We start from the raw sequence: 17,098 nt of genomic DNA on the forward strand, positions 1-17,098 counted from the left end.
TCCACTAGTTCAAATCCACAAGTCATAGTTCAAGCTTACATACAATTCAAATGTATAAAAACATGGCAAGCAACTCATCAACATTCCACTAGTTCAAATCCACAAGTCATAGTTCAAGCTTACATACAATTCAAGCATTGCACTCATGGTGAGCAGGTCCACACTCGTGTACTTGTGACCCTTAGTAAGATAGATCTTCATTCAAGTATGCCTTAAATTTCTAGTACTTTTAGTGTATCAAGTTGTACTAGAAAAAAGTACTAGAAAATCGAGACCTTTAGGTATAATAATCAATTTATAGAAAAAATGAATTACATATGACTTAAATTTGTAAAAGAAATATAAAGAACAAACATGAACAAAGATAATTATGATGAGGAAAAAAATAAAGATAAAAAACCCACAAGCATCATTACAATAAAAAAAAATTATAATTAGTTTGTAATAAACAAACATACAAGAACATATATTTTTTATAATCATTTCTTCTCTTTTGTTCATAACATTGACCTCCCACACAAAACCTCTTTTCACAAATTTCTATGAATAATAATCTATTCATACATTCAACTCTCTTATATCCCACTTCCTTGAATAAAACTTCCCTAAAATATAAAATATGAGACAAGCTCCATCCATCAAAGAAGTTATTCACCAAAATAAAATCATTTAATTAGTAAATAATAACTAATTAATATAAAAATAAATCTTTTCACATTAATCAATACAGTATCTTATAATACATTTTATACATAGTTTATATAATAAAATGTTCATTATAAATAGTTTTAAAATTTACCTATACTAAATAATAAATCTTTAATAAATATTATATTCTAATTTCTATTATCAATTTTTAAATTAAATATCATATTAAATTTCAATGATTTTAATTAATTTTAGGGAGTCTCTTGAATATACATAGATTTCTAGATTTCACTGTGTAACTTTCTTCCACTTAAACATTTGGATCATACTTCAAGATCAGAATGATGGATCATATTTCTTGATCCATTATCATTGTTTCATTCACTCAAGTAAGTTCAGGATGATAGATCATATTCCATGATCCATAATCATTTTTTCAGCTAGCTTAATCTCATTCTGATATCGTAAATACTAATAGAGAAAGATATTACACAATCAAATCCAAAAATCTATGTACAGAAATCCATGGTGTTAAGCTAATTGAATGCTTTTATTTACTAATTAGCGTAGATAAATTATCCCTTTCCAGCAAGAAGCAGACAAATAACAGGTTAATTTGAAGGCTAAAGCTTCGCGTCAATGTGTGTCAGCCAAAGCAGGCGCTTTATCACACACGGGTGAGAAATGAAGTGTTCGATTCAGTGTGGGGTCGTCTTTAGCCGGCAGATGCGTATTGTCATTACGGCACGGCACGGCACGGCCAGGCGAAAGATTTGCAATTTTGACTACTTTCCTAAAATATTCGAATCAGGTTTTCTTGTTTTGCTCCAGTTCTGAAAATTGAAGCAGTCAAATAGGAGAAGCTTCCTCTCAAATGAAAACAATAAACTCATGAAATGCGTGCAGTTTGCATACTTATTTGGTCAGCAGGCTGTAGCAGAGAACCGGTCTTGTGTGAAAATTGTACCGGAAACACTGTGTGCTGGGCAATTGTAATAGGGTTTAGTTTGTTTTGTTGTAAATGCTTGTAAATGCGGGACAAATGGCGGGTTTTCATTGAAGATATATAATAATTTTAAATCTCTTTGGTATTCTATATTTAATGTTTTAATGGAGGTCAATACAAAAACGATGAGAACTGAGCCGTCCTCTTTGACCTGACCAGAATCCTCCTCGAAAAGCGATTAGACCGTGATGTTAATGTTTGAAGGTAGGTAAAACATGTTGGTTGGTTACTTGTTTGCAATTGTGTGTGTTGGGGGAAAGCAATCGTTCGCAGATGGATGAATGGGCAGGGGATGGCAGAGGCAGGGGAAGAGGCAGAGCCAATGGCAGGGGCTCCATCGAATACAGATTAACAGGAGTTGAGCATGGCTTCAAATTTGGAATGCTTTCATATGTGTTATCTTTTGCCACATTTTTGTATGTTTGCACCGCTCACACTGCAAATTCTCACCAGAGGCAGATAAAACAGAGTCTCAATTTTCAACAGTACAGAGGTACTATGATCTATGTTGATGTTCATGTTTGGAATGAATTCAATTGATACTTCGATGTTTTTGGTCAAGACTGTAAATTTTAAGTCACGGCAACAGTTGCCGAGAAAAAGCATATCTAATTTTACCTATTCTTGAGTTTTACATTGTTTCTGTTGTCATATAGGCATTGCAATTAGTCCGCCATCATATAATTTTCCTGCACTTTCTTTTCCTTTTATGGATCACATGGTTGATCCGAAGTGTTAATGCAAATAAAATAAATACAGTTATTTACAGAAGCAATTATAGTCATGACTCTGAAAATCTTATGTTAATCATGGTGGGTTTAATTGCTCTTTATATAGAAGGGGCCACCTTGCGCCTTCAGTGATGAATTGTAAGATCATATATTTTCTTGGAGTAGAAAATCTATTTTAGCCACATGTAATTACTCTAAATCTTTCCCTCGAGAGAAATAACCCTTATATACAAATTCACTTCAATTTACCAAAAAAAAAATTGTTTCAGCTCAGCCGTTCCATCTATGGATCGCTTTAGAAACAAGAAAAGTCGCAATCCAGAGGTCTTTGAGAAATTCATGACATAGTCGAGAGTCTTGAGACTGAATATGCATGTAATTTAGGTCAGAATTTAACAGATCTGTCTTGCAATTAGGGTGACTTAATTTGGAGCTATCTCTAAAAGCTTGTTAATGGTATAACATTGTGCACAGATTAAAAGTATTTTGATTTGAGGTTTTCTTGTTTTGTAGATATTGAACCACACCGGTTGCTGCTCGATGGGACGAATAACGCTTCTCTGGAACAAGACAAGAAGACCTTACTCAAATTCAAAGTTTCACTGGAAATTCATAATCCGTATAAGGGATACTTATACCAAAATTGGCTGGAAAATGATACAAGTCCATGTAATTGGACTGGTATTACATGCGAATCTGTGGAGGGAGAGGGGGCGCTAGAACGCGTTACAGGCATCAATATTGATGGCGGTTCACTTGAAGGCCCCTTTTTCAGTGAATTCTCGCTGCTCACTGCTCTGACCAGCCTCTCTTTGACAGAGAATCAGTTTGGGGGTGAGATTCCAGGGGATCTGGGTGATTGCAAAAGCCTTAAAATGCTGAATCTCTCCAGTAATAAACTAGAAGGCACTCCAAATTTTACAGCTCTCACCAATCTTCAATCTTTGGACCTCTCTTTCAATCGTCTCAATGGGAGTATTTCCACTGTGGTACCCAAAATATGTGACAAGTTAACCTTGCTCAATTTGTCTTCAAACAATTTCACAGGAAGTGTAACAGAAGATCATCTGAATTGTACCTATTTGAAAGCTGTTGACCTTAGTGAAAATGAGCTCGTGGGACCAGTGTGGGCAGGTTTTGGCAATATGGAAGAAGTCCTCCTTTGTTGTAACAACTTTACTGGTCCTATTCCAGTGAAAGCTTTCAACGAGTCTTGCAGTTTGAGGAAATTGGATTTGTCAGATAATCTACTGACTGGACCAATTCCTGAAAATATATCCAATTGCAGGGACTTGGTTCTTCTGGACCTCTCACAGAATGAACTCTTTGCGAAAATTCCTTCTCAATTTGGTTTACTGGAGAATCTGAACACTCTTGTTCTGCGAAATGATAATTTGTCCAGTGACATACCAGGGAACTTGACGCAGTGCAAGAATTTGTCATTTCTAGACCTGAGTGGCAACAACTTTGGTGGCAACATACAATCAATATTAGGAGAATTTACAACTCTCGAATTTCTTATCCTCCATGATAATTCCTATGAGAGTAATATTCCAACTGTCATTTTGAAGTTACCCAAGTTGATATCCTTGGATGTTAGCAATAACAATCTCTCTGGAACATTACCGGTAGAGCTAGGTAGTGTGCGAAATCTAAAATACCTGTCCGTGTCTGGCAATAAATTTGAAGGAAATATACCATCTGAGTTGGGTCAATTATCTCAACTTCAGATTCTTGATCTTTCATTCAATTCATTCACAGGTTCTCTGCCTCCATCACTGGGCAATCTCACTAATTTGTTATGGCTAACGCTGGCACATAACAATCTTACAGGATCAATTCCTCCTGAACTTGGTCAGTGCAAGAGTTTGCTGTGGCTTAATTTAGCCTATAACCAGTTGTCAGGAGGCTTCCCAGAGAAACTGAGTGGGATGGGGAGCAATCCCAATGCTACATTCGACTACAACAAGAAATATTTGAGGCAAATACCAAGGCAATCAGGAGAGTGTTTACCATTAAAAAGATGGTTGCCAGCTGATTACGCACCATTTACTTTCGTGTATACTATATTGAACCGCAGAAACTGTAAGGTTTTTTGGGAGAAACTGCTTCAGGGAAATGCTCTCTTCCCGATTTGCCCTAAGGGTAACATGGGATCGGGTGAAGAGAAGTTCATCATCTCAGGCTATATACAACTCACTGGCAACAATCTCAATGGTTCTCTTCCTACAAGTATTGGCAGGATGGATTTGTTCAGCCTTCTTCTTTTAGGGTTTAATAATTTTGCTGGTCAGATTCCCCAAGAGATTGCTCATCTACCACTTTTTGGCCTCAATGTTTCTTCCAACAATTTCAGCGGTTCGCTTCCCTCCTCATTGGGTGACATCAAATGTTTGCAGAGGTTGGATCTTTCACACAACTACTTCAGCGGACAAATACCAAGCTCATTCACCAGTTTGAACTGGCTCACATCATTCAACATCTCATACAATCCATTGTTGACAGGAGTTGCTCCATTTGCAGGGCAATTTAGCACATTTGATGAGACTTCTTATATTGGAGATGATTCACTGTGCTTTTACAGCCCTCCAAGCATGAGAAGCAACTTGAGCAATTCAAGGTCATGCATAAACCGCCGGGCTCCTCCTGCAGGTGGGAAAAGGGGTTTTCACAAGGAGAAGAATTCTAAGCAGATAAAAATTGTTGTGATGGTCATAGCCATTTTAGCAAGCGTTGCTATTCTCATATATGGAGTGCTCACCTTTCTCTTTGTCAGGAGAAATGTGCTACCAGAACGAGGATATAACTCAATGGATGGAACTGAATTCATTCTTATGAATAACAAAAGCATTAGCAGTGACACTAGCAGCAGCAGTGGCAGTGGCTTAGACTCAAATATAAAGACTATGCATTTTTTCAGAGGTAAGCATTTTACTTACACAGACATTCTGCTAGCAACAGCAAATTTCTCGGATTCCTCTGTGATAGGCAGTGGGGGATTCGGCACAGTTTATAAAGGAAGAATGAGAGACGGATCAATAGTTGCAGTCAAGAAATTGCAGCAGAAGGGACCCGAAGGCGAGAGAGAGTTTTTAGCTGAAATGCAGACTCTGGGAAGTCATGAATTCCATGAGAATTTGGTTCCTCTGCTGGGCTGCTGTTTGTTTGGAACAGAGAAACTCATTGTTTATGATTTCATGAGTAATGGTAGCTTGGAGGATTGGCTTTATGAAAAAAGTGGTGGGCGCAATCGATTGGATTGGGTTACCAGGTACAAAATCGCTTTGGGAACTGCCAAGGCACTCAAGTTCTTGCATCACGATTGCTCTCCTGCGGTAATACACAGAGATATGAAAGCCAGCAACATTCTGTTGGACAAGAAATTCAATCCTCATGTCACAGACTTTGGACTGGCCAGATTTGTGGATGGGGCCGAGAGCTATGTGAGCACAGTGGTGGCAGGGACACTGGGGTATGTTCCACCCGAGTACTCCCAGTCTTGGAGAGCCACCACCAGGGGGGATGTTTACAGTTTTGGGGTAGTGCTCCTTGAGCTTGCCACTGGAAGGAGGCCTCTTTCTCTCAACACTGATGATGGCAATTTGGTTGAATGGGTGAGCCTTCTTATTTCAGCCGGTCATGCCCCCCAAGCTCTTGATCCAATCTTGCTCCACCAAAAGCACCAGCCTCAGCTCATCAGATTTCTTCATTTGGGTATCATCTGTACGCAGGAATCTCCAGATTCCAGACCCAGCATGGAACAGCTCCTCATCTCACTTGAATCTCTTGCTAATATATAATTCAGCTTGGCGGACCTTGTACCATTTTGCTTCACACATATGTACATTTCTTTTCCTGTATTGCTGCATTCAGTATCATTAAAAATCTTTCATTTCTGTTTGAGGGTATTTTTGATTATAATTGTGTAATCGTTTTTAAAAATGGCTATACAATTATATCCAAAAACACTATTATGAACTGGAAATGTGATGTCTCTGTTCTTTCATTTCTTTTCTCTGGCGCAGTTTCTTGCCTCGTTTGCACTTGAATGCGGATAAAGCTTAAGCAGCTGCCATATTATTTATTCTTTAAGACATTCAAAATCTGAATAACAACCTGAAACTCTTTGCTTTTCAGGCCTCAATATAGAACATTTTGAAATGCACATGTAGAGCTGCTTCACTTGATTTACAGAGTGCAGAGCCCTTAACATGGCGCTAGCTGACTGTTCTATATTTTTCTTTCATACAACAGAATTTTAAATGTAATTTGATTATTTTTGGTAATTGAAGCAATCTTTCTTCCTTTACACTAACAGCTCCTCGTGTAAAAAAAGATATTTGATCTTCTGCTTCACTAATTCTGGGCATTTTGTAGATCTCATCCAAGTGATGGGCGAGTATTACCAAGACTCGTGATTTAGACAAGTAATAAGTGGTTCATCTGTCACACAGCCAAATTAATTTTGACAAATAAGTATTTGGGAGGAAGACTTCGATAAATTGTTTGGGGTTTAGGCTCTATAATGGTGAAATTTGTATAATTTTTGTTTTGGATGAGGTTATTTTAGTATATTTAATGGTGTGTAAAATAGTCTAATTTGTATGAAATTTAGGTTGTAAATAATTTCAATCCTTTTCAAATTTCATCATCAGATATTTCTAATTTTCACTCCACTTCATAAATAATTCATATCTTTTCTTTGAGTTACATATGCAAGTATAGATTAGATTTATATAAGTGTACAATTATTTTTTAATTCTTAAAGTTATAAAATAAAAATTTCAAATTCAAATTTTCTTTTTTCTTATGGTTTTTATTCTTAAAGTTTTAAAATAAAAATTTACATACAATTTTTTTGTGCAATCATTATGAGCTAACTAAAGTATTAAATGTGTCAAATTACCCCATTAGGGTAGTGTATTTAAAAAACAAACCTAATTGGAAAAAGATCAACTAAGAATCAAATTGGAAACATCTAAACTTCAATTTGTAAAATGAATAAAAATGAATCAAACAAAATTGTGCACATCATCCTTGGTCTATTGCATGCTTGCTTGTTGTCTTAAAAAATTCTTAGACTCATAAAGTTGGCCCATCTAGAGGTTTGACCAAGGAGAACTTGACCTTTGTACTCCAACAATTCAAAGGTTTTCATTTAAATGCCTCTAGTCATTACAAGTGTTTAGGTATCAAAGTTTGAGGCAAATGAGTTTCAACAGACTACAAGTCCTAGCTTATTCCAAGATTTATTGGGCCACCCACCCGCCCTACTATTTGAAGGGGGTCGTGTCCTTCAGGAGATGAATCCGTTCATGGGCCCTACCTCCTATATTCGAGGTAGGGCGAATGAGCCCACTATTTTTTGGCTGATTAATGTTCCCTATAGTTCCCACCCACCTGAATTAAGCTGCTTCATAGGTCAAGTGCCTTCGGAGCCACTTTTCATTCAGGTTCGCCGTCGCCATTCCCAGCCTTGGTAGAAGTGGGTAGCGACACTGCTATAGGGTGCCCAGGAGGGCCCCTACTATTTGCCAGGTAGTGATTCTCGAGGGCACTCGACTGCCAAGGCGCTTCTTGGTGAGACTCGACTGATGGAGGGTGGGTGGTTGAATAGTAGGGGCTATGCCTAGAATCCCCACCCAACCCCCCCCTCCCCCTTTTCTATAGTTTTCTAAGGCTAGCAAGCTGTTGTAGAAGATTAGTTTTGTGCCCATGAGGATCACCTTCATAGTTGTTGATCAGATCTCAAATAGTATGCAACTAGATTTTTAAGATAATAGAGGACAAAAATCCAAACCATTGAAAGGGATAATTAAAAAAGAACTAGGTTGCAACTAGGATGTGACATGGCACTAAGATGTGACGTTAGGTGATTATTAAAATTAGGTGTCTACATTTTTTTCCTCTTTGACATGGCATTGTGAATTTAACAATCTTTTAAAGAAAGTGAATGTATCCACTCAATAAAGAAAGAGCAACATGCCTCAAGTACTGGGATTTTGAGATTGGCTAATTGGATGATTTAGGGATGATTTAAGGATTCCCCCTCAAGAGGACAAGTGGATCTAAAGAACAATGGGTGTTCTCTCAAGAAGGTGAAGAAATATTGGATGGTTAAGAATAAGTGAGAAAGATAGATTTGGATAAGGGGATGAAATTGGTTAAGACGAAGAAGGATGGAGAAGAAGAATGATCATTAAGGTACATGTTCAAAATCTTGATTGTGGGCAACCTTGGTATTTTCTATAACATATTACAGGATGCACCATGATATGGAAAAGCATGATGACATTGTTTCCATGTGTCATAGGATTGAAGCAAAGAAAAAATAAGTCACAAGGCATTTCATAGATAACACCATGATATGGAAGACAATGATGTCACTTATAGTAAGATACCAAAAGGACCAACATAAGCTAAAATAAGAAAAATATGAACAAGAAAAAATAAAATAATTTTTTTTTCCTTGGTGAAGCTAAAAGCTAAAGATTTGAGTGATGATGATGATGATACCATTATTGACGTGGGAATGATATATCTTGAGAAGAATGTAAGGATTGGGAATGGTATATCATAATAATGATGTGATGATTTATTTAGAATTGAACATGGCTTGTAGTAAGATGAGGAACAAAACCTATGGATGTTTTTGGATGGGTGCTAACCTCCTATTGAAAGCATGATCTCGTATGGTTGTCATTGATTTCAAACCTGGTTATTCGGGTGGATTTTGGTCTGGATATGCTCTCGGTTGTTGCAATTGTGTTTTGTGTTGCAAATTGAGTTTAGCACTTTTGGTGTTGCTTGTGGCATTTCAATTCGAATGGTTATTTTTGTTCTCCGGAATTGTGTTTGTCAAACTTGTCCAAATTATTCAGCGGCCTCCAGATATATTGTTGATTGTGTTGTGATTTAGTGGACGTGATTTTATGGCTCATGTAGTATTCACAATGTGCTTCTCTGGCGATTTCTTTGTTCAACAAGAGAGATTTGTTGATTTATGATTGGGATATTCAGTTGTGTTAAGATTTGAAATGTTCGGTTGAGTTATCTTGATTGGATCATATTCTTTTGGTTCGGATATGCATTGGAGGATGTATTAAGAAGTTGTTATGGGTCTCACCATGGTGTGTGGAGATCCATGTGAGGTAGTTCACATCAAAATATGTTCTTTGGTCAACTAATTGCTATGTCTACATGTGTTTGGTAACATCTTTGGAGAATGTGTTAGCATGTGTGAATTGTTGGATTCATCTTGGAAGGATGTATTGTGATGTGTTTTGGTTCGCTCTTTTTCCAGGATTGGACCGCTCTGAGTATTTTTGGTCTAGGTGGCTTATTTTATGTAATAATGCTTATTCTGTGTTGGACGACCCTTGATTAGGTTTTTCAATAATCTATCTCATATTTAAGGAGTGTGGAAGTATGAGTCGAGTGTGTGTTATATGGATTGTGTGTGAATTGATGAGAAGTGCATGCGAATGATTTGCAAGCACATTTAAGATTGAAGAAGTGCAAAGTCAGAGCTTTGAAGGTGATATATATTCAATGAAATAGTGTGTTGTGATAGTGGTGATTATCAAAGATGTTTGCCATAATGTTGGTCGCTTGATTGAGTTGTTCAAGGACACTTTCATGTTCAGGATATCCTTCTCAATTTCAGTTCTACTATTTTCTTTGTTGTTTATTGACAGTGAATCCTTTGGCAACAAATTGCATCTTGCCCTGAAGTAGTGAGCCTTGGTTGTGCAAGTCCTTGTATCTTGCCCTAAGGCAGTGTGCCTTAGCCTTGCAAGCCCATCAGGTATTGTTTCTCCTTCGCAGTGAACCTAAAACTTTGTAATCATTCATATTTATATTGTGAGTTAGATTCTCGATGTGAATTTTCCTTGTTTGGGTTTTCCATGTAAATATGGTGTTAATGTGTTGATGGTCGATGTTCATGTGTTGATGATTGAATTGTTACTACTATGTTAGTTTATGCTATTTATAATTTATTTGTTTTGAAGTTTTGGACTGATTCATCTCACCCCCTCTCATTCCTGTCATGTGTTCAACAATTGGTATAAGAGCTTTGGCTCCTCTTTGGAAAGCTTAACCACTTGAGGTAGATCAAGAATGGCACAAGAACTTTATCTTAAAGAACTGGTGTTCAATGAAACAAATTTTCCTTATTGGAAGGACATAATTGAATCTTACTTTTAGAATTTGCAGAATGGAATCTGGGATATTATCGGTCTAGCTATACACCTCCTTTGAATGGACCTACAACTTTGGATGAACTCAAGGTTCAGGAGACAAATGCAAAAGCTAAAACAATACTTATCAATACTCTAAGTGATGTAGTATTCAGTAAAGTTAAAGGATTGAAAGAAGCTAAGGAGATCTGGAAAAAGTTGTGTTATGCTATGAAAGTGACCCTAAAACAAAGCAAACTAGGTTGGTGAATCTGAAATAGAAATGTGAGTGTTTGAGAATGAGAGATGATGAAAGAATTGAGAACTACATACATAGAGTGAATGATATTGATGAGGCTATCTAAGTTGTCGATGAAACTTTAGAAGAAGGTGATGTTATAAGAAAGATCCTATTTACACTAACTAAACCCTACAAATCAAAGAAGTGTGTGATTGAAGACTGTCATGATCTGAATAATTACTCGACTGATCAGCTCATAGGAATATTATCTACTTTTGAAATTGGAGAGATGGATGATATAAAAACCTTCTGGAAAGAAGCTTCCTTTAACATTTCAAAAATATTAGAAGATGAACTAGAAACAAGTGAAAACCTAGATGAGATTGAAGTGAACTTTGCAAGAAGATTGAAGAGAGGGACTGGAAAGTACAAAGGTAAGTTACCCTTGAAATTATTTTATTGTGGTGGAATTGGTCATTATGCTTCTAAATGTATGTGTAAGAAAGATTACAAAAAACTTGATGATGATGAAAATAAAAGTAGATATAGAAGACACAATTTAAAAAAAAGGATAAATGATAGAGATAAATGGAAAAGGAGTTTTTGTTCTATGGAGATACATTCATATGAGATGAAGATGGTGATGACTCAAATGAAGAAAATTTATTCTTGGATATAGAAGAGAGGAACCAAGATAGGTCTAGAAGACAGGAACATGTTGAACATAACAGAAAGATAACAAGAGAAAAAACTGCACTGCATGCCAAGGTTGAATTGAGAATGTGGATCATTGATTCTGGATGTTCATATCACAGGACTAGAGATAAAGATAAATTCATTAATCTAAATAAGTATGATGGTGGATCAGTGAAATTTGCAGGAGAGGGAACTACACCTATTTGTGGAGTAGGAAGTATCTCAATTGATGGTAAGCATAAAACTAATGATGTTTATTATGGTGAAGGTCTGAGATGTAGTCTGCTGAGTGTTAGTCACATGTGAAATAAATGTTATGAAGTTTTATTCTGTAAGACCGGATGTGTGATTAGAAATTAAAAAACTCGAAGAATGGTAGTAGAAGGTATTAGAACAAATGGAAATATGTATTTCATTAAGGACAAGAGTGGAAATAGATGTTTTTTGACATAGAGCGGTTCTAACAACCCTGAAACCTAACTCTTAAGAAATCAAATATTTTAACTTTTACACAAGATAAATTATCATATCAACAGTAAAAGCATGCATATTTTTTTCTCTTTTCAAAACTTAAAAATGCATTTACTTTAACATAACTAGTTTGAAATATAATGAAGGAAATCCTTTCTTCATTTCTCACTGCATTGAGTATCATTAAATAAATCATGACATGAAAGAGATTTACCAACTATACCACTAGGATAGTACTGTATCTATTTCGCAAGCCTCGGCCAGTCAACTACAAGAGGGAGAGCATCATCTGGATTCTACACCTCCAACCACAGACCAATGAATTCCCACACACCTTCCTATTGGAAGTAGCCCTACCCTTCACAAGGAGTATAGACAAGGGGACCTATGTGGTGTCATCTGAGTACTAGTGTCATGTGCCACATATCTGAATTTGACCATACTACTATAGACTATCTTCTAACTAAGTATGACCATTCTGGATGATCTATGACCTGAAAACATTTGTGAACTGACTTTTCATATGCAATGACTAATATGACACTTTGGCCAAAGTTTCATAAAAATAAGTCTCTATTCACCCACCCCTTACTTGACTTGGAGACTACTCTCTCTTCCTAGGGTTTGGTAAATAAAAATAGCAAGACCAAATACATAAAACAATTTGCTTCCTCAAGCACTTTATAACTATGGACTTCTCCCCCTTGCAACTATAACTTGGAAGTATAGAGTTACTATCGTTAGTCCATCTTAAGTTTGTTAAAGTTTTTCACTATCTTGCTAGTAATATTGAGCCTATTAAGAGGAAATATGTAATGCCAGCCAAAATACCCTAGAGAAATAATCTAAAAACCTACTAACAAATGAAGATAATTTTTTTTTTAAACATCCATCACACTATGCTAACATCAACATACATCAAATTGACATTAACTAATTGCATGAACACATATAATCAACATGCATAACACCATAAATCTATGGTATGCAAGCAGATTAATTCTTTCTAAACATTAACATATCTCCAAACACACTCTTACAAACACATCCATTCCCTAGGGTATCTTAACGTCACTACTTGACATCATTCTAATATAACACTTATATATCTAGAAGATCATATTCTATTATCCTTTAACCATTAACTTTTCATGCATCTAGAACGACTTTAACACATATGCATTATTCATTCACATGATAGTCTTTAATAAAAGTATCTAGAGTTCAGTTAACCATTTAACCCCAATAAAATCCTAATTACCTCAAATAGAATCAATGCAACCATTCTATTCTATCCATCATTTACTCTAAAGCATGACATAACACAATTCCATCTCATAAATACAAATACAACTCATGCACATCTAACAATTCTATTTCACTTTCACATAGATTTCATAAACTCCTATTACATAAGGAACATTTGATACATCAAGGAATAATCAAAATACTTTTCCCTAATCTCTATAACAAGATCTTTCCTTTTTAAATACATGACAATACTATATACAAGAATAAATAATCTCTTATACATTTGCAATGTATTATCTCTTCCAAGAGTATAGAAATCAGCTCTGAAGAACATCACATGAAAAATCCAAGAATCCACACATGCTACATCCAAGAAGAGGAATATCCTAATTGAAGAAGACATCAACCACCTGACCATGTGGAACCAAAAAGGAACAACCCCTCGTGCTAGGAGATGAAAAATGTTCCAACCCACACTCAAGACCTAAGTTGATACCTAACAACCAAAGGATACAACAAGACTTTGCAAGACTCCAACAATAGAACAAGAACCAATACAACACATGGCTGAAATCAACAATAAACCCTCCAGAGGTGAAATCAACAAAACAAGGCATATGGACAATGGACACATGTAGGGAAAGAGTGTCATCACATGCTATCCTCACAACAAAAGGGCTCAAGCCTCACCCTGATAGACATGTCGAACCATCTCAACCTTGGAGCCATTCAAGGGAGATTGATTTACCGCTCCAATGGTCTTCCCAAGCTCATCCTGAGCTCGCATGCTTCTAGGGCTATGAGGTGGGGCCAAAAATAATTATTATATTTTTTAGTGAATTCCTAAATACCCAAACTCTCTAATAAATTATTAAGGTTATCACTTTCAATTACAAATAAACTCTTCATGTGGTTCCATCAAGTCTAGACCCCCTCCTAGAGACCTAATGCTCAAGACCCTGGTCCACACATGCAAGAGCCCACTCTCCCTACCATTAACCAAAACCATAGGGTATAATTACATAATAAATGGACATATAACAACATCATGAAGGCCCAAAGATGATACACGGATGACCACAACAAACTGAGCACAAACTGAGCAAAGAGAAATCATAAACCATTCTCATAGAAAGAGGCCTTCACCAAGTCAACATCAAGAATAAGCCAATCATGAATGAAAACCATAAAAGAGATCAAAATAGCATCAAATACTCAATAGTGAGGCATAACACATCCCACTGGAGCCATAAAACCAACCCCTCAACAATGATGCATTGTCCCTCTCGTCGGAGCCACAAATCGCATAAGAAACACCTCAACGGTAATGCATGAACCCTCTTACTAGAGAAAAAGAAAAATCATAAGGGATCAAAACACATCATAATAAATTTTGAGAATGTCACTATAGACAACACAAGCCTCTGGAGTACTCCCGCAGACCAAAAATACACAAAACAGGCTAAAAACTGACTTTCTAAGACCCCTAGGACAATTCAGCGCCATTGGTTCCTAGGTTAGTGCCCTTGGTAGGTACCCTAGAATTTTAGGTACTTACCATGGAACTCTTGGTTCATACCATAGCGTTTTTGGTCGATAGAATGGCTTTTTTGTTCATTTTGCTTGCATCTACAGTTTCAAGACCTTAGTACCCATGGCATGTCTCTCAGCGCCCCTGGTATGAACAGTGACACTTCTAGGATGTATGGTTGTGTTCCTAGTATGTCCCATAGCACCCATGGTAGATTCCATAGCTTTTTTGGTAAAGGTGCAGAGAATTAGCCCAAGCTGAGACATAAGGCTTAGAAAAGGGCATAGAAAGGCTTAGGGGTCCAAAATGGCCCACATAATACACACAGAGGGTCTAAGACAACCATTATATGCCGAGGAAAACCAAAAAAATCCATTTTATACTCACTAGTAAAAGTTACTTAGGACATCCTTTTTCCTATAGTGCCAAAACTGAGATTTTGGAGGCTAAAACAACAAGGGGGAGAAGGAAGAAGTTGCAAACATCATATAGAGACTCAAAAAACCAACATAAATCAATTACAACCTATGCAAGTGGCTGGAAGTGTCTGCACATTCAACACTGTAGTTACAAAGAGTCTTAGAGAGCTCTCAACACAAGGACATAGATCAAGACACCAAAACAGGTTTCATAAGAAAGGAGGATTAAGCAATCAATACAAGGATACATATAATTTCAATCTCAGATCAAGGTTCAACATTCATAGGAGCTAAAAACATAATCAATCATAGAGAATACACAATTGTGCTTCCAACAATACAATATCAAGAAAATGGAAAAACATTGGAATGCATTTCCCCCCAAGCAATGTTCTATCAAGAGCAATATAAACTTCTGCAAATCACAAATCCATTCTCCCCAAGCAATCTTTTCAAAACTCTGCAATCAATCTTTCCAGAATCAAAATGCTGAGTGCTGGAAAGTGGAACCAACTTCGAAAAGGAAGAAACAAGTTGAAATCTGAGAGCGCAATCCAAAATCTAGCAAAGATCCTTCAACAATTCAATCCAAAACCAAATGCAAAGTCTCCAAAATTCAAATCTTCAAGCTCCCAATTTTTTTCCAACCCCCATGAATACACAGGAAACTGGATAAATACAAAAATTAAACTCAAAAACTATATTGCAAGCCGATCAATTTAATATTTCAAAAACTATATAATTTACCTAACTTGTATAGTTTTGAGGCATATATTATTTTCTCAATATAATTTACCCACCGATTAAAATTCCACCAATCATATGCGAGGGTAGGTAAATATAAATACAATTTCAATTACCGACAATATAAACTTGTAAAAACACATCAAATAATGCTTCATTATTCAATATAATCAATTAATAAATTAAAAGGGTAAAGCCTTAGAAATATGAACCCCAATTAAAAATATAAAATCAAATCACAAATAACAATAAATAAATTAATAAAAATAAATCAAAAATCAATAATAATTAATAATTAAATGAGGTTCAACAACAATAAATGAATAAATAATAAATAGATTACTTCAACAATAAATCAAAATAGTAAATAATACCAAGTAATCGATAGTCCTCAAATAAATAAATATTCAACATTAAAACAACACAAATAAATAATAAATCAATAATAGATAAACCATCAAAAAATAAATAAATAAATCATTAAAATAATTAAATCTCATTAGTCATCAATTAAATAAATAACCACCAATAAATAAATAATTGATGATTAAAAATACACCATGATTAAATCAATAAACCCATTAAATAAATCCTAATTAGATAATTAAAATCTTACAATAAAATCATGACCCAAAATAATCAAATAAATATCTACAATCTAACAATTAAACAATTACACCTTAATCACATAAACATCGAGTCAAATCCACTTACGCCAAGGGAATGAACTCAATACAAGATCCTAACCACAACTTGCATCGTTGTGCAACCGACAAGGTACACATCTTAGACCTAAAATGTGTGAGGGAAACTATGTCATCTCCGACAACTTTCCATTAGGATAAAGACACGCTCAGACCTGTGGAGCCAGGTAAAGTCGATGTCTGGTACTTGCAAACTTGCATCAAAGACCAACACAACCTATACGATACATATACCTCATAATAAATAGACAAGTGCTAGAGAATCGCGATGATATATCCCTCTCGCAATGAGTGATATGGCATCATCTCTACTCACGAAGACTATCACACAATATAATATCAAAACATCACATAGAATCATCATCATGAAATAGGGTTAGTATCATCACAATTCATATAACTGATGCAACCATAACTGGTGAAACCCTCTAAAGAGAATTGACCGACTTATGTAGCAAGAGTAACACAACGAAAGC

The 17,098-nt window shown here is 35.9% G+C and overlaps 1 protein-coding gene across 1 annotated transcript; it reads left to right on the top strand.

Moving 5' to 3' along the window:
* Nucleotides 1–1,184: 1,184 nt before the first annotated feature.
* Nucleotides 1,185–6,391, top strand: LOC131079030 (probable LRR receptor-like serine/threonine-protein kinase At1g74360). Its single transcript, XM_058017218.2, has 2 exons — nucleotides 1,185–2,147; nucleotides 2,899–6,391. Exons 1-2 carry the CDS (start codon nucleotides 1,928–1,930, stop codon nucleotides 6,183–6,185), a joined length of 3,507 nt encoding a protein of 1,168 aa, XP_057873201.2. The 5' UTR covers nucleotides 1,185–1,927; the 3' UTR covers nucleotides 6,186–6,391.
* The last annotated feature ends 10,707 nt before the right edge of the window (nucleotides 6,392–17,098 follow it).

Source organism: Cryptomeria japonica, chromosome 3, assembly GCF_030272615.1.
Source record: "Cryptomeria japonica chromosome 3, Sugi_1.0, whole genome shotgun sequence".
NCBI lineage: Eukaryota > Viridiplantae > Streptophyta > Pinopsida > Cupressales > Cupressaceae > Cryptomeria > Cryptomeria japonica.

Excerpts from the sequence above, each read along its gene's own strand:
- LOC131079030 (XM_058017218.2), top strand. The coding sequence starts at position 1,928 with ATGGATGAATGGGCAGGGGATGGCAGAGGCAGGGGAAGAGGCAGAGCC. Across the intron at positions 2,148-2,898 it reads CAATTTTCAACAGTACAGAG|ATATTGAACCACACCGGTTG; the intron begins GTACTATGATCT and ends CTTGTTTTGTAG.